This window comes from Dromiciops gliroides, chromosome 1 (assembly GCF_019393635.1).
Source record: "Dromiciops gliroides isolate mDroGli1 chromosome 1, mDroGli1.pri, whole genome shotgun sequence".
Classification (NCBI taxonomy): domain Eukaryota; kingdom Metazoa; phylum Chordata; class Mammalia; order Microbiotheria; family Microbiotheriidae; genus Dromiciops; species Dromiciops gliroides.
Genome location: NC_057861.1, coordinates 577,373,112 through 577,399,993, shown reverse-complemented (window position 1 = coordinate 577,399,993; position 26,882 = coordinate 577,373,112). Strand labels below are relative to the sequence as shown.

General features: G+C 40.2%; 1 protein-coding gene across 1 annotated transcript in view; it reads right to left on the bottom strand.

The window, feature by feature from the left end:
• Nucleotides 1-413: 413 nt before the first annotated feature.
• DOCK8 (dedicator of cytokinesis 8) overlaps nt 414-26,882 on the bottom strand; it is a 330,991-nt gene continuing 304,522 nt past the window's right edge. Inside the window, 7 exon segments of the mRNA XM_043978441.1 lie at nt 414-2,089; nt 3,069-3,239; nt 18,631-18,737; nt 20,266-20,409; nt 21,837-22,073; nt 24,950-25,039; nt 26,600-26,734. Coding sequence (XP_043834376.1) covers nt 2,029-2,089; nt 3,069-3,239; nt 18,631-18,737; nt 20,266-20,409; nt 21,837-22,073; nt 24,950-25,039; nt 26,600-26,734 — 945 coding nt within the window. The 3' untranslated portion in view covers nt 414-2,028.

The window sequence follows — 26,882 nt, the reverse complement described above, 5'->3', positions numbered from 1 at the left end:
AATGGCTAAACAAACTGTGGTATAGGATAGTGATGGAATATTATTGTGCTATAAGAAATGACAAGCAGGATGACTTCAGAAAGGCCTGGAAAGACTTGTGTTGAACAGATGTATAGTGAACTTAGCAGAACCAGGAGAACATTGTGCACAGATACAACACTATTGTTTGATGAAGAACTATGAATGACCTATCTATTCTCAACAGTACAATGATCCAAGACAATCCCAAAGGACTATTAATGAAGTATTCTATCTACCCCAAAGAAAGAACATGGAACACACACTGAAGCATGTTATTTTTCACTTTCTTTCTATTTTTTTCTTTTTTTCAAGTCTTCTTGTACAAAATGACTAATAATTATGTTTTACATAGCCCATATCTAATTGCTTACTGCCTCAGGGAAGGGGGGAGGGAAGGAAGGAGGGATTAAAAACTGGAACTCAAAACTATAAATAAAAATGTTTATTCCCTTACCAAAAAAAAAAGAAATGAGAGAAGAGTGATCTCTCCCAAGAAATGGGCATAAAGCCATCCACATTAGGAACCATCAGAGACAATGCCATGAAATTAAATGTCTAAAGCTGGAAGTTTTGTGCCTCCAGCTCCATTTTAACCATAAGCACTGTGGTTTTGATTGTGTGATTCTTGCATAGCAAGATGACTTATAGGAACACATATGGTGCATTACAGCAGAACTGACTGTGGTCTTCAGTGCAACTTAGAGGTTAAGTGACTTGCTCGAGTCACACAGACTGTAATGTTTCAAAGGCAGAATTCAAACTCAGATCTTTCTAACTCTCTCCACTATGACAAGTTTGCAAAAAAAGGTGACCAAGAAGAAAGCATATTTGGGAATGCAGAGCATGAACTCTCTCCTTTGGTTAGGAGAAAAGCCATATGTTTATTTCTATCTTCTTCTCTGAGTACTCTTAATAATTAGAGAATTGAAAAGATGACAAAATACCACTTGTACAGAGAAAAACAGAGTTGTATTTTAAAATAAAAATACCAAGAACTCTGGTTACATTTATGACAACAATTCAAGATGGTTACTTAAAAATATATAATTTAAATTCCTTGTTCTCATTGACCTAAAAAGAAGCTTCCAGAAGCCGGCAGAACCTAGAGCTTCAGTCTTTATAACAAAGATGCAATGTACCAGCTGAGAGGTAACATAATTCCTTAAATTGGGAGCTAGAACAGAACATAAAATGTGGTCCCAAAGAGAAAACAAAAAAGGAAAGGCACACGGGGTCACTTTTTTGGAGTGGATGTCTGTCTGTGGGCTGGGTACCATATATTCCCTATAAATCAGTGCTCAGTATGCATTCCTCTAAATAACATGATGCTAATTTAACTTAACATCATCATGATAATTAAGTAAAATGAAATTGTGCAACTACATGTACAACCACAGTTAGCCTCCAGACATATTTTTATAAATAAGTAGTTGACCTTTACATGACTGACCATTGGAACTTTGAAACTTCAAACGAGAAAATTGTTTTCTTCCCTACATATCTATTGAAAGAGTTCCCTTCACCCTACCCCATAGAGAGAGTAACATTTTCCATCGTGCCTCAGGTGATTTCAAGTTATCCAACCAAACCCAAAGGGAAGCCACAGGAAGTTGTCCCTCTGGGTAAACAGTGATTGGCCATTCAGCAGGAAATGATGATTTTTTTTTTCAAATGCCTTGTTTTGTACTATCCTATGAAAAACATGATTCAATAAATACACAAGGAGCCCAAGCTGGTCCCCTGTGTCCTTCTCTCACCCCCATGTTCTTCCCCACCCACCAAAATCAGATCAGGACAGATGTGGTAGAATTTCCACTTCTCCCTTGGGTGTTGTATAGTCGGTCTCCCAGCTGTCTGGCTGCCTGTCAGGGGATATGTGGGCTGCTGTGGGTAGAGAATGTCCTTTTTTTTTTTCTTTTTCTTTTTCTTTTTTTTCTACAAAGCATTGGAGTGTTCTCTTCCTGGGCCTCCCAGGCTTCAGTCTGTATGGGTGAAGGCAGCTTTTACTTAGGTGCCCTGTGACAACTGGGTTTCACATTTCCTGAAACTAGATCTGTGGAAAGAGTTCCTGAAATTCAGAAGAGACAAAAAATAAAAAGTGAGGTGAGAAAGATCAATCAGTCTTTTGAAAGAAAAGGGGAGGAGGAAGCACAAATCACCCACCAGAGAGGGAAGCATATTAATCATGGAAAAGTCAGTGGCTAAGTGTGGCAGGCTGTCCTTACTTCATGCTGTGCCAAAAAAATACAGGCCTTGGGGAAGGCCATGGGCTGGAGGCCAGAATAAAAGGTACCAGAAGGGTCAAAGAGAAGGGCACAGAGAGCTTCCAAGCAGAGTGGATCCCATTGTCCTAACTTGACATCCTCTAGGTTCCAATTATATTATTTTTGCAAATTCACAGTGCTTATACCACCCTCTCAGTGTCTAGGCCACTCAGAAAGTGCAATTAATAATGCCATCTCTAGGATGGGAGGGAGAGGTTTCTGATCCTAAAAATATAATCCAACAAACATTTATTAAGTGGCTACTGTGCACAAAATACTCTGTTGGGTACTGGGGTTATAAAGACAAAATGAAAGACCATCCTTTCACCAGCTACTGGAGAACAATATGTAAACGTAGATAGATAGAGGATAGATGTAGATTATATCTATGTACATGTACATAGATATGTATACAGATATATTTATATATACTTAATTTTTTTTCAAAGTTCTGTTTTTAACTTTTTGTTTTTATGTTGTAGTTATTGCCCTTTAATCCACCCCAATGGGCCCTTGCTTTATTCATGATAATTTGAGATGGGAGAAAACAGTAACAACTAAAGGGAACAAGAAAGGCCTCCTATGCTATGATCCTTGGAGGACTCTAGGGGTTCTAAAAGGTGATGATGAGGTAGGAATGTATTCTAAGCATGGGGCGCAGCCTGGGTAAAGGGGTGGAGGTAGGAAATGTAATCTCATATGTGAAGACTAGTAAGTAGACCATCTTAGATGGAATGTTAAGAGTACATAAGGTACCATTTTTACACCTTGTTCCTTGGTTACCTTTTTTCACTTTGAACTCTGATTATTGGCTTGTAAAGCTCAGGGATTTTCCGCTCAATCATGGGCCTGAGGTTTTCTTTTAGTTTGTTGTAGTTCTTCTTGAGCTCTTGTTGATACTCTCTCTGGTCTGAAGCAATGAGACGTTTATTTTTCTCCACAGCTTCGCCACATCTGAGCACAGAAAACAGACAAATGGATCAAGAGAAGTGAGGTTACTTTATGACGGAAAAAGTGCCTGGCAATCCTGGGAGAAAAAGGCACCCACAGAAACACCAATGTGTTGTTCCTGGCAGTTCTCAGATTTGTGAATGGTTCAAATGGATGCTTTGGTTCAGCTCACAAAAAGTAACCCACAGATCAGCTGAGTTACAGATGGAAATCTAGTTATTAAGGTTCCCACGCCAAATCTGGCCTCAGACACTTGACACTTACTAGCTGTGTGACCCTGGGCAAGTCAATTAACACTCATTGCCTCACCAAAAAAAAAAGAAAGAAAGAAAGAAAGAAAGAAAGAAAGAAAGAAAGAAAGAAAGAAAGAAAGAAAGAAAGAAAGAAAGAAAGAAAGAAAGAAAAGATGGTAGAATAGTATAATGGAAAGACCATGAGTTCAAATCCTGCTTCTGCCACTTCATAGTTGTTTAACATTGGGTAAGACAGTTAACCTCCATGGACCTCAGTTTCCTCAGCCATAAAATGAGGGAGTGGACTCTGAGGCCACTTCAGGATTTAAATGTATTATCCTATTATCATGGGTTATTGTGAAGTTAGCATCCAAGGGACGCCTGATTGAGTTCGGGGAATGGGCTCAGGGGGAGAGTACCTTTGTACCTTTGTACCTTTGAGGTTTCAAACCTGAGTGACTACATTAACGGTGGTACCATTAACATTGTTGGTGCCCAGTAGAATAGGAACTTCTTTACTGCAGGTAATGAATATGTAGCCCTTTTAATTTATTTTTGCTTGGGCCCCATCTGGTACTTGCTCTAAGTGTTTGATGAAATAGGGAAGCTGGGATGAGGGGACAGTTTTTAGAGTTCTGTTTTAGACAGGTTGAATTTTTTTTAAAGGGGATTGATTGGTATGCTGCATTTATATATATATATATTTTTTTTTTTAAATCATAAAGTATTTTATTATTTTCCAGTTACATGCAAAGATGGTTTTCAAAATTTGTTTTCTTAAGATTTTTAGTTCCAAATATTTCTCCCTCCCTCCCTTCCCCCTGCCCAAGGCAGAAAGCAATCTGATATAGGTTATACATGCACAATCACATTAAACATATTTCTACATTAGTCATGTTGTAAAAAGAAGAATTAGAACAAAAGGGAAACACCTCAAAAAAGAAAAAAACAAAAACAAAATTAGAAACAGTTTGGTTCAATCTACATTCAGAATCCACAGTTCTTTTTCTCTGGATGTGGAGAAATTTTCCATCCTAAGTTCTTTGGAACGGACATGTTGAATTTGAGGCATATGCTGGGCATTCCAGTGGACCTCTCCAATAGATCACTGAAAATTTGGAATGGGAGGAGGCAAAGGGGGAAGAAGGCAAAGGTTCTGATAAAAATGTGGAAGTCATGTGCTTAGAAATGACAGCTGAAGAAAGCAGAACAAGCTGTGCAAAGAAGAGAAAGCCAAAGAGAGACCCTTTCCTCAAGAGATGGTCACATATCAGGTATAAGGGAGGAACTGAGTGTGGGGAGAAAGAAGAGAGCGGTGTCATGAGAGCCTGAGGAGAAGAGAGGATCAAATTGGTGTCAGTTAATGGTGTCAAATGCTACAGAAAGGTCAAGGAGGATGAGGATTAAGAAAAAAAAAACCTGATCAGGTGATTAAGAGATCAATGGTGACCTGTGGCTTGCTGGAGAGACTGGCAAGGGTAGAAGACAAAGTTACATGTTGAGTTATTTTCCCTGGTCATGATGATGGATTAATTCTTTTTTCAAAATAATAAACATTTATTTATAGTTTTGAATTCCAAATGTTATCCCTCCTTTCCTCCCTTTCCTCCCCCTTCCCTGATGCAGTAAGCAATCAGATATGGGTTATAGATGTGCAATTATGTAAAACATTACCATATTAGTCATTTTGTACAAGAAAACTTGAATAAAAGAAAAAATGAGAGTGAAAAATAGCCTGCTTCAATCTGTGTTCAATCAGTATCAGTTCTTTCTTTTGTAAAGAATTGTTGGGGCAGCTAGGTGGTGCAGTGGATAGAGCACTGGCCCTGGATCCAGGAGTACCTGAGTTCAAATATGACCTCAGACACTTGACACTTACTAGCTGTGGGACCCTGGGCAAGTCACTTAACCCCAATTGCCTCACTAAAAAAAAAAAAAAGAATTGTTATTTGAGGTTTTCATGCCTTGGCGTGCACTGGCCTGGGGCTCCACAAACCGCACGGTCCACCCACTGGTTGTAGCCGTTGCCATGGCGCTGGCACCTCATGTCATCACCACTCGCTGATGCCTACATGGGCCTGGCAAAATTATGATGATTGGAAGCCTAGTGAGGGCAGTCATGTGACTGTCAGAGTGGCCATCCCATTGGCTGGGGCTGTGTGGGGTTTTTCTGGGATTGGGGGAGGAGAATTGGGCATTCTAGCTGGGTGCTGGAAAGTGACAGGAGTTCTGCTGTGTATTCTCAGCTGATTCCTAGGCAGTGGTATCTTTTCAGGTTGTATAATTTCCCTTTCCCCATTTTATTTCCTTTCCCTTGATCCTACTGATCCTGTTTGTGGTGTGTTTTTTTTTTTAAGTTCGTTCTTGTTAAAATAAATCCTGTTCTGTTTTGAGGGAGGCTGCCGGTCTCCTTCCTTGCCCCAATATTGTGGAGAGCCGCTTAGCTAACACTCACCAATTAAAAATTGGTCCCCACACTTTGGAGGTGAATAGCATGTTATATCAATAGTTCTTTGGGATTGTCTAGGATCATTGCATTGCTGAGAATAGTTAAGGATGGTTTAATCTTGAACTACATAATTATATACACTGTCTCTTCAATTCCCCATGGGAGTCAACAGCCTATATTTTCCATACCACTGCTATTGATGTTTGTAGCCACAGGACACAGCTAAGCTAACTGACCTCTCACAGAAAAAGTGAAAGGTGATGTTGGTCTGATGACTAAGCTAATGAACCACAGAGTTAGTAAGTGCTCCTTTTAACTAATTCATTACCTCAGAACTGACAGAACCGGATTCTTGCCTATTTAAAAAATTGCATATTTGACTGAAGTGAAATTTCAGGATACTAGGGGCAGCTAGGTGGTACAGTGGATAGGGCACCGTTCCTGGAGTCAGGAGGACCTGAGTTCAAATCTGGCCTCAGACACTTGACACTTACTAGCTGTGTGACCCTTGGCAAGTCACTCAACCCCAATTGCCCCCCCCCCAAAATTGCAGGATACCTAAGGTTAGATACCAAAGGTTTGGGAGATGGGATGGGAAAGAAAGGTATGGCCCATGAATATTGAGAAATTCCCACCACTCCCTCATTATTTTTTTAATTGTTTCTTGTTCAGTGGTAATGAGCAAATGCTCAATATAAAATTAAATCATGTTAACTACATGCATCAGAATTGTAACCCAAGCAAATTATAAACAGACAGGGCTGGGCAACGTGGGCCAAGGTCAATGATAGCGTGGTTCTTTTTACTAGGTGACCTTTAGCAAAGTCTCAGTGTCTTTAGTGGGGAAAGAGTAATGATGAAGCTATCCAGTGTTTCAGGAGTTTTGTAATGGCGAATATGAGACATAGCATGGAGCAGTAAATAATAGTTCTCTATTTAGAGTCAAGGGAAGACTTCGATTCAAATCCTGCTTCAGACACTAGCTATGTGACTACGGGCAAGTCATTGCTCACTGAGCCTCAGTTTATCATCTGTAAGTAAGAGAGTTGGCTTCTAAAGTCCCTTACATCTCTAAATCTATGTTCCTATGTATTAATGATCCTGTTAAAAACAATTTGTTCTGCTTTAATATCATTCTTGTATAGAACCTCCTCTAAAACTATTTCCGAAATTCCCACTTGCATTGATGGCCCAGGGTTCCAGAGCCTTTAGGATTCTATTGGTAACACTGAGGGTCTGAGGTTTTCAAGCAGTGTTGCTAATGAGCCTGCACTGGTATGTTTTCCCTTAAAATTAGTTAGCCAGACTTATATCAGCTTTTAGAAAGCGTGAGGTGAGGATATTGAAGCTCCTCCATTATGCATGTAATAAGACCATCAAGAGGTTTTGTTTCATTGTTTTGTGGGGAATATGTGTGTGTGTGTTGTTTGGGTGTTTTGGGGAAGTATAGGTTGTGAGGCCCATCAGAGAAGGATCACTATTCCCATTTTATAGATGAGGCCAGACAAGTAAAGTGACAGAACTAGCAGGCGATAGAATGACTCAGACTACGAGCATTTTCTTGCAGTAACACTCAATTTTCCCCCTCTGATTTCCATAAAAACTGAATTTGAAAGGAATAGAAAGGAGAGAAGATGTGATGAGTTACACCAGGGAGTACCTAATAGAAGGCTTCCTTATGTTACCACTGCTGACAGCTAAGGGGTAAAGAGTTTCTCCTTCAAAGATGGTAACTTAGGAATAGCAGCCCTTTTTTACATCTCCCTAGTATCCCACTTTGACCACTGTTTTAGTTTGGCATGTCTTCAGCAAGATAGAGGTCATGAGACAGCAGAGCTATAGCCTAGAGAAAGAGGAAATGTCCCTCCTTCCCTCGCTTATAGAGGTGAGGGGCTACAGGAGTGGAACATTGTAGGTACGACCAGACTTGGTTGATGAATTGGGTTTTTAAAAAATTTTTTAATTGGTTGAATTTTGCTGAATGCTATTATTCCTCTTTTATTTTTATTTACAAGGGGTAGCTTGCTAGGTAGGGAAGGGATAATTTAGACATTAACATACTACAATAATAGATGTTGGGTTGGTAGGTGATCTTGGAATTAGGAAGATTCAGCTTCATGAGTTCAAATCTGGCCTCAGATACTTGTTAGCTGTGTGATCCTGGGCAAGTCACTTAACCCTGTTTGCCTCAGTTCCTGACTTCCAGCCTAGTGTTTTGTGTTTCATGCCAAAAGTTCTAATGGGCTACAAACTCTACAGGGACTGAACATTGGGAGTATAGAGTTCCTAATAAGGAACTAAACTAATAATAAACTAATGCAAGTCTACACCTTCTCTTGAGCTTTTTTTGGTTTTAGAAACAGTATGTATCAGAGACAGAGCTTGAACTTAGGGCTTTGTGCTTCCAAAAACAGCTCTCTCCACTATGCCATACTGTGTCTACAAGGCAAACTATGGATAAAGAGGTTAGGTAGTCCCTTTAGTTAAACCAGACAGGCACATATTAAAAGGCATGCTTCATGACATTCTGTTATGGCATTATTTGGAGTTTTTTTGGAGTGATTGTGTCAGGAGCTCCGAGAGCTTACTGCCTTTCCTCCGCCATCTTGGCTCCGCCTCCTTTGTGACTTTATCATGGTTTCACTGTTTTATAGGTTAGTATAAGAAATTAAATGGGAATTTTTTTTGTGTGTATGGGGGCAATGAGGCGTAAGTGACTTGCCCAGGGTCACACAGCTAGTAAGTGTCAAGTGTCTGCGACTGGATTCGAACTCAGGTCTTCCTGAATCCAGGTCTGGTGTTTTGTCTACTGCACCACCTAGTTGCCCCTTAATGGGAATTTTTAACCTGGAAAGACCTAAGTGCCCTGATTATGATGAAGTGAGTAGAGCCAGGAGTAATAGCAACATTGTGTGATGATCAGCTGTGACAGATTTTGCTTTTCTCAGCTATACAATGATCTAAGACATTTCTAAAGGACTCAGGATGAGAAATCCTCTCCACATCCAGAAAAAGAACTGTGGAATCTGAATGCAGTTTGAACCATACAATTTTTACTTTTTCTTTTTTTCTTTCTTGAGGGTTTTCCCTTTTTGTTCTGATTCTTCTTTCATAGCATGACTAAAGTGGAAACATGTTTAACATGATTGTACTGTATAATATATTTCAGATTGCTTGGGGATGGGGGAAGCAAGGGAGGGAGAAAAATTTGGAACTCAAAATCTTATAAAAACAAATGTTGAAAAGTACCTTTACACATAACTGGAAAAAATACTATTAAGGAAAAATATGGCAATTTTGCAGACACTGCAGACAACACATGAAACCAGCATATGATACAGAGCCTATGACCAAAAACATAACCCAAATTTTACAATAAGGTACTGGAAACATCCCCCCACAAAAAAGAAAAAATTCAGATTTCTTCTCTGGTACAAAGGGAGGGCCAAAAAATTTTATGCAGATTTTCCAGATCATGGAGACTCCTAACCCTCTATGAGGTGGGTGATGCAACTCTTTCTCTGTTTTATCCCTAAATTTTCTGGATCTGACTTTTAAAAAATATCAAAAGAATACTTATTTTTTAATGTGCCTTATCCGAATGCATGGACTACAAAGGGTTCATTTCATTTATGTGTGAACACATATATAACATATATGCACATATATATGTATTTATTGTTGTTGTTTAGTCGATTACTTGTGTCCTGCTTGTCGCAACCCCATTTCTGGTTTTCTTGGCAAAAATACTGGAGCAGTTTGCCATTTCCTTCTCCAGTTCATTTCACAGATGAGGAAATTGAGGCAAACAGGGTTAAGTGACTTTCCCAGTTACATAGCTAGTAAATGTGTCTTAAGTCACATTTGAACTCAGGTGCACCTGACTGCAGGCCCATTGCTTTATCCACTCTGTCACCCAGTTGTCTATATATGCATTGCCTACATAGGTATACACATATGCATACATATACATATATACATACATATACACATATATATGTATACACTTTTTTTTTTCCCTTTCTCACTGTTGAGAGCCCTTTTAGACACTTGTTGGTTTATTCTTTAGCCTGATTCTTGGGAATATTCTGCATTTCTTTCTAGGTCCTAGGTATAACTCCTTGGTATTAAGTTAAAAAATGCTCTTCTCCTAGCCCTCTAAACCCCAATTTGGTATTGATTTGTTCCTTTGGATTTTGCTTATCAGTTCTTTATCAAGTTTCCCTTCCTTAAGTCCAAATTCCACTCAGCAGCTGGTGCCCCTTTTCAAATTGTTTGAGCCCTCTTTGGTTACTTTCAAATGCCTGCAGGCAGCAGATGAAAACAGGGAGAAACAAAAGCTTCGGGGCTTGCAAAATTGATTGTCTTGGAAAAACTGAGGGAGAGAAACTCAGGTGGAACATCTTGGCAACAGGATAGATAGTACAGCTCTGTAGGTCTGTGGTTTCTCCTGTGTCCCACCATCTTGCATGTACACAGGAAGGTCTGATGTGCCAGGTGTGCGTGCAAACTGCCCAGGGTCCTTGGCACAGAGAGTGAAGGTTTCGGCCTCTGAGGATGCTATTGCAAAAGAACAGTGATAGCTGCATTCTTGACAACAACTTCTGACACCTCCCTATTTGGGGAATCTAAAGTCACCATTTTAAAAGCTTATCTTGGGGGGCAGCTAGATGGCGCAGTGGTTAAAGCACCGGCCCTGGATTCAGGAGTACCTGAGTTCAAATCTGGCCTCAGACACTTGACACTTACTAGCTGTGTGACCCTGGACAAGTCACTTAACCCCCATTGCCTAAAAAAAAAAAAAAAAAAAAAAGCTTATCTTTATTTGATACCTTTGTCCTCTGTTGGATGACAGAATACCACACAAGCTGCCCTCCCATTTGCAAGGAAATGTGTTTTAACTATGCCTGAGAATGAGGACATCTGTGAATACTATTTTGTTCCATAATGAGAGGCCAGAAATGCATGCTTCTGAGATGGAGGTCTCTAACGTTGTTAGAGAGGGCAGAGAAGAAATTCAACCTGCAGGTATTTTTTTCTTCTCTTACTTCCTCTTCAGGGCAATCTGTGCTAATACACAACAGTGGCATCCTGCCCCAAACGTCTGTGATCAGGGCCATGGGGTCCTTCAAGCTTGATTTGGCAAATTCAGTCCTTTACAGGGAAGTCATTGAAATGGCAGGGGCAGGAGCTGTGAGTTAAGGCTGAGGTTGGACATTGGCAGGTGTCTGCTCTGAAAGTTTTCTGGGAGGAACCCCTGCATTTCCCATACTCTACGAGGAAACCTGACTTGGCTGTTTCCAAGCCCTTATGACACACCACATAAATAGAAAAGAGGGATATTCCTTCACAATAGTATTTTTTTTTTTTTTGCGAGGCAATGAGGGTTAAGTGACTTGTCCAGGGTCACACAGCTAGTAAGTGTCAAGTGTCTGAGGCTGGATTTGAACTCAGGTTCTTCTGAATTCAGCGTGGGAGCTTTATCCACTGCGCCACCTAGCTGCCCCCCACAATAGTATTTTCAGAGTTAACAGGTGTGATCGGAAAGGCACTTGATTTAGAATCCTTTTGGTCTGACACCAGTTATCTAATCGTGGAGACACGTGGTGTTGGAGTCTCATTTTCCTTATCTGTATGGAACCATTGTGAGGAAAGCATTCTGTAAATCTTAAAATGCTATCCATGGCTGTTATCTCCTGGTTATCAACAAGCTCACCTTCACTTCATTTAGTGGATAAAGCCCTGGACTTGGAGTCAAGCAGATCTGAGTTTGAATGCTGCCTCAGACAGAGACTCACAAGCTATGTGATCATGGGCAAATCATTTAACTTCTCCCAGCCTCAGTTACCTGATCTGTAAAATGGGGATAATAACAGCTACCTAACAGGTCCATTGTGAGAAATAACGAGACAATCCATGTCAAACACTTGGTCATCATCCTTAAGGTGCTATATAAATGCTAGCATTTCAAGCTCAGCCTTAGTGGGATTCACAGAATCACAGACCTCTCAAGTTAAAGACAATCTGTGATATTCTAGGATTCTTTAGAGTCTGTTTTAGCAATCGTCCCCCACCCCCATCTAATCTACCTTCTAACTGGACTGAATTGTATTTCTCCTACAGAGCTGGAGGAGACTTGAGACACCATCAAATAAACTTCCTTATGTCTGAGATGAAGAAACTCAGACCTAGGGAGTTTGAGCAATCTGTCCAGGCTCACTTAGGGCAAAAGTAACAGAGATAAGATCTGAACTGAGCATTTCTGACTTCAAACATGGCACTCCTCCCCCTCAGCCACACATACCATTGACACTTGTGCCAGTAGGGATATTTATTCCTGGCTACACAGGAATTTCTGATTAGATTAGATTCTGATTAGGTGAAAATGGGGCGGCTTGGTGGCACAGTGGTTGACACTTACTAGCTGTGTGACCCTGGGCAAGTCGCTTAAGTCTCGTTGTCCTGGAAGAAGAAGAAGAAGAAGAAGAAGAAGAAGAAGAAGAAGAAGAAGAAGAAGAAGAAGAAGAAGAAGAAGAAGAAGAAGAAGAAGAAGAAGAAGAAGAAGAAGAAGAAGAAGAAGAAGGAAGGAAGGAAGGAAGGAAGGAAGGAAGGAAGGAAGGAAGGAAGGAAGGAAGGAAGGAAGGAAGGAAGGAAGGGAGGGAGGGAGGGAGGGAGGAAGGAAGGAAGGAAGGAAGGAAGGGAGGAAGGAAGGAAGGAAGAAAAGGTGAAAACACAACGGAGGAAAGAAGGCAGAATCAAACATTAACCAGAGATGACCATGCTCAAGGGCAGCAAGGTGACACTGTAGCTTATCTTCATGAATTCAAATACTGCCTCAGACACTAGAGCATTCTGAGCTCACATCAGTCTGATCAACCACAGTCAGACACACACTGTAACTTGACTCTAACATAGTGATGTTATTTTGGTCCTCTTTAAGAATGAAGGACAACCAACGAACCAATCAACTGTTGACAAGTCACTTAAACCTGTTTGCCTCATTTTCTTCATCTCTAAAAGGAGCTGGAGAAAACCCCAAATGGGGTCACAAAGAGTCAAATATGATTGAAAAATGACCAAACAACTAACCGCCTATACTCATTTCTTTTAAGTCCTTGAGGGTATGGTATGGGAAGGAGGCTGGGAAAGAACTCCAGTGTATGATTTGGAAGGTTCCCTAGGCTGCTCTCCCTTTCATGGCTTGGCTTGGCTCTGGCTATTGTTACAGGTCTCACTGACATTGGCATAACAACAAAGGTCACACTTCACTTGGATGAGGTGCCCCTGAACCATGCATGCCCCTTACGTTTAAGGGGCAAAAAGACTTTAATTTACTATAAGCCATGCAGACCTGCTCTCTCCAGTTGTTTTTAATATAAATACCACACATTTCTTTGGACTACTTGTAAGAAATTCTTATTCCTTCCCCTTGACTGGTCCTGACATCAGTTAGGGGGAAAAAACTAGTTCATCACTTCTGATCCTCTGATACACTTCTAGGCACCCACTAATGTGATAAAAGACAGGGAAAAGACATGTACAAAAATATTTGTATTGATGCATTTTTTGTTGTAGCAAACAACTTGAAGCCAACTGGGAAATAGTTAAACATTTTATTATATAAATATTATATATTATATAAAGATAATGAAATGTTATTATGCCATGAGAAATAATTACTATGAAGAATTTAGAGAAACCTGGGAATACTTGTATGAATCAATGAAGAGTGAAATGAGCAGAACCAGGAGAATAACTTACATGCATGATGATCACACAAATGTAAAGGAAAATCAGGAAGACAACATTGAAAAACTTTTTAAAAATTAAAAAAAAAAAGACTTGAGAATTGATAAGCACAGCAACTCACCATGACCTCAAAATTAATGATACAATATGCCTTCTACTTCTTGGTAAAGTGAATCTTTCATTTTCAGACATGGCCAATATATTGATTTTTTCCCCTTTAAATATATTTGTTACAAGGGAGGGTAAGGAGAGGGGTCTGAGAGGGCAAGTTACTATGTAGGAGAAGAGATACCAAAACAACAAAAAAAGAGAACCAATAAAGTATTTATATAATATGCATATACAGAAAACAAAAATAAGTACACAAATAAATGTGTCAATTTTGTTTGCTAAATTTAATGTACTTTTTTCAAAATAAAGTGTACCTAACAGTTCACAGATTTATATAATAATCCTTTGGTTTTTTTATATTTGTATATAAATATATTTGTTTATAAATATATATGTATTTTTTATACATTAGGGTTTACATATATTATGTTTATATATGTATTTGTTGATGAATGGTAAGTTTATAATATCAAAAAATTCTAAAAAAGAAAGTCATATGGAAGAAAAAACTGTTGGGGTTTGTTTTTCTTTGGTTCAGACCTATGTGTGATTTCAACAGAGTAAAGAACTTCTGGTATGGTAACTCCCTCCGCTGATGAAGATTTTCAACTCATCCTTAATTTATCAGTTCAGAGAGTTGGTCGGGTCACTGAAAAGTTAACTTTCTTACCCAGAGTCATGGGAATTGAATCTAGTTCTTATCAACTCCAAAGCTAGCCCTCTCTCACTACATCACATGGTACACCAAGAAGGGAGAGATATAACTATGTGTAGATTTTTTAACCTTTACCAAAAAAGGGCAAACCTAATAACACTGTTCATTAAAAGTCACTAACTTGGACATGATTGACTGAATCTAGTCACTAAGTTACTTAGAACTCTTTTTGACTTTTATGAACACATTTAGATAGAAAGCCACCATACATACATTTAAAATACTTAAGTGACAGCTCCCTCCACCAATATAGGTCAGCCCAGCTCCTCTGGGTCTTAGCAACCTGTCTTTCAGAATTGCTGCAGCCAAAACCATTGAATAGGTGGTCAAACTTTTAGTGACAAGCTTCTCCAAAGTGCCCTAGACTGGTCCTTGGAGGAGGACAAACAACCCATTACCAAGTCCAGAGGAAATATATTGGCAAGAAAAAAAAAATATATATATATATATAAAATAAGAAAAATATAACAAGATTCTTTTCCTAGAATCTGAGAAGACAGTCCTGTGGACTGTCCAGTGGGGTGGGCTAAGTATAAATTTTATTTCTGGAGGGAGGGATAGTAAAAGGAAAAAAGAAACAACAGGCAGATGAAGAGAAAAAACAACTATTCCCTTGAGGAAAGAAAACATGAAGGGCAGGTTACTAGGCAACCCCTACACCATGGTGGGATGATACACCTCCAGACACAAAAAAACCACTGTATACAGCAGCAGGCAGCAGTACATGCAGGGATTACTGATCTACTTTTCCATGTGAATTGCTATCACTATGGCTAGGAGGTGGGTACAACCAGCAGCACGTAAAAGGTACCTCTTCTAGTGGTAAGTTAGAAACAGTCTTTTGAGCTTCCATGTGCAGGGAAGTAACTTTGTCATTACAATCCTCATGCTGACATCACTGTGAGAGGAAAATGTCCTCAGAAGCCTGGGCAATGTTACTTCTCCTGTGGCTCTAACCACAAATTTAATAGGGACAGCAGTGGAGTCAGAAGACCTGGGTTTGAATCCCCCTCCTTTAATTTACTAACTGCGTAATCCCAGGACAAATCTCTTAATTGTTCTTTGCCTTAGGTTCTCCCTATATAAATTGGAAATAACCATCTCCCTGCCTCTCTCAGAAGGTTATGCAGATCAAAGGGGAATAACATATAGAGTGCTATATCCAGGTCAGTTATTATTGTGATGGGCCTTGGCATGATCCCACAGCCTTGGAACATGGGATTTTCAGATTTTGCAACTGGTAAAGAGAATCAAGGTTAACTTTCATCAAAGTAAACAGCGGAGTCTAAAAACTGTCACTTAAAAGAACAGTTCCAAATCTATTTACCACATTGCTTTCTCCCCAAACTTGTCTATCACTGCTTCTCTTTGAGGTTCTTTTCCTCCAACCAATCTGGTCTCTGCCTAGAAAAGTTACACTTGGTCTCTTAGGGTCGGCTCAGACTCCATCCCCATCTTCTAACTGCCCCCGTCCGTCCCCAAGTGACCTTCCCTTTCTCTGAACTCCTTTGATCATTACTGTCTGCAGTTGTCATTTGGCATAAATGACATACTCTCTTAGCAATTTTTTATCCTTTTACATATATTGACTACCTCTCCAACTAGATGGAAAATCTTTTGATCCTTAAAGCTTCACTTGATGAATTATTTGCATGGGGTAGTCATTCAAAGAAATGGTTGTTGGTGACAATGTTATAGCCTTGCCATTGTATTCCACTCGGAGACATTTCCAATCAAGTTTTACTTTACAAATGAGAAAAATATAAAATAATGTCATTATTTTCCATTTCTGACTCCATTCACATTTATTGTTCTTTGGGCCCCATCTTGGAGCACCAATCCAATTCAGTTCAATAAACATTTTTTAAATGCCCCCTAAGTTTAAGATTCTGTCCTTTGCATCAAGGCTATAAAAAGGAAACTCAACACAACCTCTTCCTTCTAGAAGGTTATAGTCAAATAGGGAAGATTTAGTTGCCATGGACACAGATAACTATGAGATAATGTAGATTATGAAAAGACAAGGTCAAACAGAATGGTCTGAGAAATTCAAGAAGGGAAGGATCACTTCTAGTTAGGGTGTGAGGATTAGGGAAGGAAGGTTTCACGTTGTACTTGAATTGAGGAGGAAAAGGGTTTCAACAAGCAAAGATGTAGGGGGAGTATTCTAGGCATATGGAACTATGCATGCCAATGTGTGGATACAAAGAAGGCAGGATGAAACCAGGGCCCAGTCAGTGAATGGTCCAGTGGGGCTCTAATACGTGAAGGAGAAGAGTGGGAAATGAAACTGGAAAGGTAGATTAGAATGAGATTGTGAGGAGCTTTGAATGCCAACCTAAGGAGTCTGTTATTTACTAGGCAATGATGAGCCATGGATAGCTTTTGAGCATGATCAAGGCTGTGTGTTAGGAAAATGTCTTTGGCAGCAGCTGAAAGGATAGATTGGAGAAGGAAGAACAGAGGGAGAGAATCTGGTTAGGAGCCATTATAAAAGTTACATTAGTCACAAAGGTTCTAGAAAACCTCACGTAGGGGATGGTGTAAGTGGGGAGAAAGGGAAAAGATAGGAGAGGCAATGACAACAATGATAACTGATATTATGGGATAGGATTTGACAACAGGGACTTTTTACTCTGAAGATGGTGCCATGAACAGAAGTGGGGAAGGGATGAGGAAGGACATGTCTTGGTGGGGAAGATAATGGTTCCAATTTTGAACATGTCAGATTTGAGGGCATTTGGAAATGCAAGACTGGGGTTCAGAGGAGAGACTAGGCCCGGAGATGGATATCCACATGGATGTGATGACTAAAGCCAGCAGCTGAGAGTATCATGGGGAAAGTGTAGACAGAGAAAAGACACAAGGGTAGAAATTTGAGATTTATGAGTTATAAGATCATAAGACTCAGAGTTATGTTAAGGGTTAAAATTCTAGCTAAACTGTCTAAAATATCTAATGAGTGGTCGCCAATAAATTATAAGCTTTAGCAAGAGTTAGACTTTTAAGCATTTATTAAGGAGAATAAGAATTTGGTAAAGAGAGAGAAAAAGGCCTAGATTCCTATCTATTAAAGGGAGAGCACATTTCTAGCTCCCTTCTCCGCCAGAGTCCAGAGGAAAGAGAGCGAGACTGAGCGCCAGTCTCTTCCTTCCTCCTCCCACTAGCCCGCGTCACTTCCTGACTCCTGGTCTTGCCCTCAAAGACCTTCCCTTCATGGGCAGAACTCTTCTACAGTAAGTATCCAGCAGGTGGCGTCATTCCAATCGTTACAGTTAGAAGGGTCCTCAGAGGACATCTGAATCCAGCTCTCTCATTTTATAACCAAGTAAGCATTCATTAAGTGCCTACTATGCCTCATACTATTAGATGCCTACTATGTGTCAGGCATTTAACAGCTAGACATAAAAAAAAAAGTAAGAGACAGTTCCTGGTCTCAAGAAACTCACAGTTTCATGGGGAGATGACATAATACAATTATCTACCAACAAAATTTATTTATATGCAGGATAAATTGGAAATAATCATCAGAGGGAAGGCACTAGAATTAAAGGGAACTGGGACAGAAGGTGGAATTTCAGCTGGGACTCAAACAAATCTAGGGAAGCCAGGAAGTAGAAACGAGGAGGAAGAACATTCTGGGGACATTCGTAGGGGACAGCCAGTGAAAATGTCCAGGGTTGAGAGAGAGATGCAGAGTTTTGTTTTAGGAACAGCAAGGGGCCCAGTGTCACCACACTTCAGAGTATATGGGGGTGAGTAAGGCATTAGAAAGAGAGGAGGAGGATCAGGTTATGAAAGGTCGTAAGGGCCACACAGAGGATTTTATATTTGATCCTGGAGGTGATAAGTAGCCAATGGAGTTTACTGTGTAGGGGGATGATGTGGTTAGATCTTTAGGAAGATTAATTCAATATCTGAATGGTGGATGGACCAGAGTGGGGGAAAGACTTAAGGAAGGGAGGAAACAGGCCCATGAAGGTAAGTGACCTGCCTAGGGTCACGAAGCTTCCATAGCAGCTTTAATACCAACAAGTACTGGAATGTTGATGAATCCATGCAAAATTCTAGCAGTGCAGTTAGTGCTTTCATTCGTTTTGAACAACTGAATCCCCAGCCACTTTCCCGCTTCCTTACCGCATTATGAATTCCTTAAAACACAATCGCAACTTGTTGTGATGCCGGTAAAGTTTTGGGTCAGCTGGAATTTCGGCCAAGAACACTTGGGCTACCTCTAGTGGTCCCTAATAGAAACAACAAAATACATTAATGTTTCACTTCAAAGAAAACAAGTTTCCTCAACATTGAAAAAAATAATTTATTTGGATCAGCATTTTGATTCATAGAGTGATCTTTTTTATTCACACCTGTGATTTCTTTTTTAATTTTTTTTAACGGGGCAATGGGGGTTAAGTGACTTGCCCAGGGTCACACAGCTAGTAAGTGTCAAGTGTCTGAGGCAGGATTTGAACTCAGGTACTCCTGAATCCAGGGCTGGTGCTCTATTCACTGCGCCACCTAGCTGCCCCCCCCTTTTTTTTAAAGGCAGTTGGGGTTAAGTGACATGCCCAGGGTCACACAGCTAATAAGTGTCAGGTGTCTGAGGCCGAATTTGAACTCAGGTCCTTCTGAATCCAGGGCCAGTGCTTTATCACCACCTAGCTGCCCCCCACACCTGTGATTTCAATGGTGTGGAAAACACACTTTGAGGAGTAGCTCCACTGACCTCTACTGCATGTTCGATCCCTGGGCATTCTCTTGCCCTGCTCAACTTCCAATCTGAAGGAGGGGAGGGGATCGAATGTACCATAGTACCATGGAGTCAGAAGCCCTGGGTTACCAATGGGACCAGGGACAAATAGTTCCCCAACCTCAGATTTCTCATCTGTAAAATGAGGAAGGTTAACTAGATGGCCTCTGAGGTCCCTACCAGCTCCAGAACTGATTCTATGGACCCTTGGGTCTCAGAGCCATGGTGCCCTTCTCTCGGGGCCTACCCCCTCTCCCAGCGTGACTGTACCTATAGTTGGACTCTTGTTTGTCCTGCTCTTCTCCCCCCCCCCCCCGCCCCAAGCCAAAAGAATTCCTAGTTAAGGCTCCATCTTGAGATTTGCTTGAGGGTGGGCATCTGCAGCACCATGAACCCTGGAATTCCAGCTAAATGAGGCCTTGACCTTTCTCTTATTGTCTCTCTATAGGTGAGAGGCAATCTTTGTAAACAAACAATCAATCTCTAAGGAATCCTCCCAACTGGGCATAGTCTGGGTCAGAGAGGTTCCATAAATTAGGTCTAGTCTGGATCCAAACTCCCAGAACATGGAGTAGTGCATAAGATTGCTGAATTGGAGACAAAAAGATCCTGGTTCAAACTTTGCCCCCAGATATTTACTGTGTGACCCCCGGGCAAGTCACTTACTTACCTTCTCAAACCTTAGTGTCCTTATATGTTAAACAAAGGCTTGAACCAGATGACCTCTAAGGTCTATTCCATCTCCAAGTCAATATTATTAAGAGTTGTGGGGGCAGTTTTCTGCTTGCCCAGCCTAATCATCTTTTTTTTTTTTTCTATGTTGGATGGTCATATGAAATCAGGGGCAAAGGGGACAGCAGAAACTTTCCTGGGCTCTTCTAAACTTTGCAAATGTTTGACCTGAATTTAACAGTTTTCTGTGTGGTTTGGGTCACATAGATAAAACAGAGGAAAGAGGATAGGGTTGTAATTTAAGGGATAAAGTGAGATTGTATTGTCCTTCATCCCAGTGGCTCCTTTACCTGATTCACAGTGGCTCCCACAGAGCCTTGTAACACCATCTGAAGCATCTTGGCATCCGGTGGCTCCTGGTTGATGGCCACAGCCAACTCTAGGGTCTTCTTCTTCATATCTTCAATGGCAACTTCTATTGGGGTCAACACAAACTGAAAAAAAAAAAAACCCAAATGGGAAGAAGTCACTGTCTGGTCCTAACAAATAGAGACAGCAATAGGGATAAGGGTGAAAATGGTGATTCATTAATATAGGGAACTCTTGATTGAGGAAATTCCTTCTAACAATGTAGGTCATCATCTCCGCTGCAATCTAGAGTCTTAATTTAATGTAGTTTGGATGTGTCAGAGGCAGAGCTTGAACCTGAGTCTTCCTAGCTCCAAAGGCCACTATTCCAAGCCAATATGGCATATACCATAGGTATATAGACTGGACCTCTTATTGGGTCTGCCAAATGAGGAAACTCCCTCTACTAATGCAGGTAACCTTTACATTATCACTACTTTAATTAGACCACTAAAAAATTAAATAACTTTCCCTGTTTTACACAGCCAAGATATATCAGAGGTGGGATTTAAACCCAGGTCTTCTTGGTTCTGAAGCTGGCTCTCCATGCAGACTCTTAGTACTACAAATACTGGGCAGAAGGGGGCAGGTCAAAAAAGAAATAGTTGGAAGAGTTTCAAGACAATCTAAATGAGGAAAGATTGTTTCAGGTGAATATTATTTCTATTTCCGATTCCAATTCCATTATGGCAGGATGTTACTCCATTCGCAAGGGCTGTCATGAGGATGATAAGAGGTTATGTAATGAAACAAGGACTTTGGAAAACTTAAAGTTCTATGTAAATGTTAACTCTGGTTATTATTACTGGGCCTCTAGCATTTCATACCCTTTTTTGGTATTACAAAGAAAGTGGTTCTTCCAACCCAACTTGAAAGTGAGTTTCTAGTCAATAAGGTCTTAGTGGTTCACTTGTCATGGTTTAGTATAACCCTCCTCTCTGTAATGTTGTTGCTCTGGTGATAGAGAAGGGAATCTCAGAGTGTCCAGAAAGCCTAGGCCAGAATCAAAGAGGTCTTCATCATTTGTCCTGGTCTACAATGGTCCTACTGTTCAATACCTGTTAAACCGGGATCAGGACTGGACTTGTTATTTCATTGGTATAGAATTCCTGGATAAGGAAACTCTCTCTACCAAGTGTTACACAGCAATTAAAAAAAATTCAATAAGGAATATATAGCAACTGCCCAATATAGGTTTGCCATTACTAATTAATAACAACAATAATAACAACATTCATCCCAGAATTACCTATAGAAATTTATGTAACACAGAGATCAGAGAGCAGCTGTTTGAATCTGGAGACTCACTCTGCTTTGAGAGTACAAGTATTTCTAGGTAGGAATTTGCAAAGGCTCCCTTGTTTCTATCTTCATTACCAGAAATGTGGTTCAGAGAGACCACAGGCCAAACTCCAATTTGAAACCTCCCTCTGAGAGTCCCTCCTGCAGCAGTCCTTTTTAAGCTTTCAAGAGTCTCATCCCCCAATTTGTGGTCCTTTTGGGGTGACATTACCTCTTCCTTTTGGATGACTCTGATTCTGGTCTTGATGTAGGGGAAGGCATGCATGGTGGTCAGGATGGTGTTCCTCCTGTACTGTTCATTCAGCTCACCCCGGGGCCGTCCCTCCAGGGTGAAGGGGGTTGTGTACATGAATCTTCGGAGGTTAAAGTTCTTCTCAAAGTAGGTTACTCTGTCTTTCATCTCATACTCATCAAAATAAGGCTCCACAAAAGTGATTTGTATGTAGGCCTAAGGGAAGGGAGGGCAGAGGAGGGAAGAGATGAGCCTCATTTTCCCACCACAGAAACAAATCATGATCAAGGAAGGGAACAGACATGCTGGGACACATCAAACAACAGGATTTCTTTGACTTCACTAAGACTAAGGCATTGATGGCATCAAGAGGGAATTCAGCTCCTCCTCAGGACCCCTCCCCACACCAAAGTCAAAGTTTTCTTATTCAGAATGGGCTTTCTTTTAAAAATTTTCACCAAAGGAATTATAATTAAATTTTAGGTCTTAAAATTATTCTCTAGGAAAATAAAAAACTCAATACATCTTAAATTTAAAAATAAGTTCCTACTAAATGTCCTAATAATGCTTTTATTTTTCAAATCTGACTAATAGCATTAGTAGAACAACTCTTCAGGAAACTTGGATTCACTGTTTCTAGATACAGGGTCACTATGATGTTAGTCATAATAGGGCAGCTAGGCAGTACAGTGGACAGAGAGCTGGGCCTAGAGTCAGGAAGACCCGAATTCAAATATGGCCTCAGATACCTACTAGCTATGTGACTCTGGGCAAGTCACTTTGCCCTGTTTGCCTTAGTTTCTTCATCTGTAAAATGAGCTAGAGAAGGAAATAACATAGTATCTTTGCCAAGAAAACCCTAAATGGGATCATGAAGAGTCAGACACAACTGAAACAACTGAACAACAACACAATGTTAGTCAAAGACTGGAAAAATCAGACAAGCTGGTAAGTTGTGCTGCCCAGACAGGTGGGTCATCATTTGCTTTGTTTTTTTTTTTTAATTTATATTTCAGGCTTTGGGGAAGAATTATTGAAGTAATGAGGAATGCTGGCAAAGTAAAAAAACATTCTCTTCTTTATCTTACCACGTGCATTTCTTTTGTCTTCTATCATATGCATTCCCAAATCCCATTGCATGGGATCAGAGAATTAGAACTGGAAAGTACCTTATAGGTCATTGAACCCAACCAACCCGCTAGTTTTACAGATGAGGAAACCGAGGCCCAGAAAATTTAAGTCACTTGCTCAAGGCCAAACAGCTGGTAAATATCTGAACCTAAGTCTTCTTGACTCCAAGTCCAAAGCTGCTTGATATTCTTCCACCTCCTCCCCATCCCCACAAGTCAAAGAGTAAAATAGAAAGAAAAAGCAGTTTAGCAAAACTACCTGACTGGGTCCGACAGTATATGTGCGATTTAGAATAGCCTTTTAATATACATAGTAAGAGAAAGAGAGAATTTGTGTGTGCAGAGCTCATCAGGGTAAACCCCATTTTCCTCCTGCCAAACATAACTTAGGCTGTGTCTTAGTTTATGAGCACTTATGTCTTAGTATGAGCACTTACAAGATCCTATTTCCTTTTTTGCGGGGAAATGAGGGTTAAGTGATTTGTCCAGGGTCACACAGCTAGTAAGTGTCAAGTGTCTGAGGCCAGATTTGAACTCAGGTGGTCCTGAATCCAAGGCCAGTGCTCTATCCACTGTGCTGACTAGCTGCCCCCAGGATTCTATTGAAGGGAGAGAAACACTATTTTCCAGAATGGCTGTGACCAAAGGCTTTGCTGTCAAGGTATGGTTATGGTAGACAGGCAAGAACTTTAAAATGTCAATCAAGAATTTATGAAGTGGGGGCAGCTAGGTGGCATAGTGGATAGAGCACTGGCCCTGGATTCAGGAGTACCTGAGTTCAAATCCGGCCTCAGACACTTAACACTTACTGGCTGTGTGACCTTGGGCAAGTCACTTAGCCCCAATTGCCTCACCAAAAAAAAAAAAAAATTATGAAGTGCCTACTATCTAGTTCCAAGAATACAAGTAAAGAGAATGAAATACAAATTGAAAGGATCTTATATACTAAGGGATGAGACAACAATTACACATTTAAGTCTAAAGACTAAATGTAAATAAAATAAATACCAATAAATACAAAGTAGTTAAATACAATAGTTATTGGAGGGAGGGCACTAGGAGGTGGGGGAAATCAGGAAAAGTTTCGGGAAGAAGGTGGTGCTTGAACTGAATCTTAAGGAAGAGAAAGGTTGTATTGTATTGTGCTGCTTTATATTATTTGTGTTGCATGGTGTTAAATTGAATTATGTTGCGTTGCATTATGTTGTGTTGTATTGTGTTCAATTGTAACTTCTATGACATGAAAATCCAGGAACAGATCTTAATCTCTAATCAAAAACTCTTCTACTTTGCAGAAACATTGCATTGTCCCTAACAAAGTGAAAGGGAAAGAAAAAGGGGGAAAAAGATAAAAGCCATCCCTATCCCTTTCCCCTCAACAACCATGCCAAAACTTATTTTTCATTTTACTTGGCGTACAGCATAGGTATCATTTGTTTCTCAAGTTTATTGGTCAATGTCGAACATGTTAAGTGCTATCTTCCTAAAGTTTCAATACCTTTATACTTGAAGTCTGTATCAACAGATGTTTGTTTTGCTGTGGGTGTAGGGATGAAATTATAAGGAAATATGGAGAAGGACAAAGAGAGGACAAAGATTTTTCACTACCTGAATTGATCTTCACAAAAGAGATTGAAAACAAAGACCCAGAACTTGGGGTTGCACATTTTACCAGCCTAACAGCTTTTCCCAATCCTTACCTCTTTGACCAGCATCACAGTGACCCTCCATGTGGTAGCAGTGATATATACTACCTGGAGAATTGCTAGTCAGAATTTTACATTTGTACCAAATTTGGATTTTCCAGGAGTATGATTTTTAAGGCCCAACCTGATTTTTTTCTGGGTATCAGGCAATAGCTAAGGAATGTAGGGTGCATTTAAAAGTTTCAAAGGGTCACAAGCTAGCTGCCAGAATGGAAGAGTCCCGAGGGTGCTGCTGTTGTGTAAATCCATCCCATACCTTGTGAGGATCCAACTTGGTTTTGTCCACAGGAATAGAATCTTTAATTACTTCCACAAAATTTGCACCAAAACATTGACCATAAAATGCCTGGGAAAAAAGAAACAATTCTTAAAAAGTTGTTTTGACAAAATCTTCTTCCACCTCCCCCATCTCTTTTGGAAATGTAGGGCAAGGTTGGAAGAAGTATAGGGTTTATCTTGTGGACACAAACGTTTTGGCAATGGGATGACATTCGAATCACATTGGAACTAATGAGGAAGGTTCAGGTTCAGAGCTTCCACAGCCCAAAATAAAGAAAAGTCTTATCCTGCCAGCTGATAAATAAACACATTCCTATTATAGGTATGCTGTGGTCTCTAAATTGATTTAATTAATAATTACTGTGTGTTGCCACAGAACTCAGCCTCACTGACTCATGCAATGTAAACTCAGAGACCACCAATCTTTTCCTAATGTGGCAGATCATAGCCAAAAGTATTCAGAAGTCAATTCTATTCATTCAATATGATGCAGCAAACATTAAATGCTTGCTCTGTGCAAGGTAAAACTTTGAGAAAGCTGTGACATTGAGAAAACACACAGTGGCTACCTTCATGGAATTTATAACCTAGAAAAGGGTAAGACATTCTTATTCATAGCTATTATTACATACATGGATATAGACAACTATAATAGGTGATAACAGATGATACATGCATTAATTAGCAAGTTACAAAACAAAGTTCTGTGTTTAATAAACGCCAATAAAATAAGTATTTTCGTATTCAAAGTAGAATAGAAAAATAGGATTTTACTTGAACCTGCAAATCCCTATTATATACACCTTGCTTTTCTTTTTAAGCATACAATGAATTCAACATTTGAGTTTCAAAACTGTCTACAAATTGCTAGAATAGCTTCTGATGTGCATTAGTAAAGGGATTTTCCATGTTGGGACTGCCCTACATCAATAAAATAACAGTCCAGAACAAAAGAATAAGTATTTTTCCATGACTTTCTCCACTCTACTACTAGTCTTCCTTCAATGCCTCATCATGACGCAGAGGGGATCCCAAGTTCTCCAGGGCTATGCCAGGAGAGTGCTAATTCTGGAAGGTCCCATCAAGGTGGAAAGGCTTCCTGGTGATGTATGATGTACTTATTATCTGAAGACAACCCTGGAGTCACTATATCAGAGCTAAGGTTCATTACCTAGAGACACAAAGCAGAGAGTGTGGTCCTCACAAGCCAAAAAATATCTCCTGGGTCAATTCACTGATTTAGCCTTGGTCTAGGATAATCCCCTTGATACTGAGGACTCTCCCACTGAATTTGGAAAGGGTGCATCTAGGGAAAGGGATCTACACCAGTGACGTACAGTTTTTGCCTTTATACATTCTGACAACCAGACATGGGGTTTGGGGGAAGAGCTAGAGGAAGGGGTCATTCCAAACCTTTTTCTACCACCAAGTGCCAATGTAATTGCCAGATGGGCAATATGAAGAGTTTTATATGAGTCAGTGAAGCCAAGCCCCTGGCCAGTGGTGGGTTGTGTTTTTTTTTTAAGCTACCTAGAAGGATATGCTTTAACTCCATCCCCCCCCCCGCCCCTCCCCCTCCCAACCAGGAAAGCTTTGGATACCAAGCCCAGAAAATCACTCTTCTTACCTCTAGTCGGTGTGAAATTTCCGGAAGCTTGGTAATTGCAGGTTCTTTATAAACAAATTCCTGCTCATCCAAATCACCAAATTTGGAGCCATAGAAACCAACTCGGAAATAGGTTCCAAACATTCGCTTGTGACCCTGGTAAATAAAAGGCAAGACTCTGTACTTATACTTCAGCTTCTCTGGTATAAAGAAGAGTAGTGTTCATTAAATGACGACTGTCATGCTTACTACCGAGAAGAAATCATTCCATTAAAAAAACCAACAAATAAATACATACCAGTTC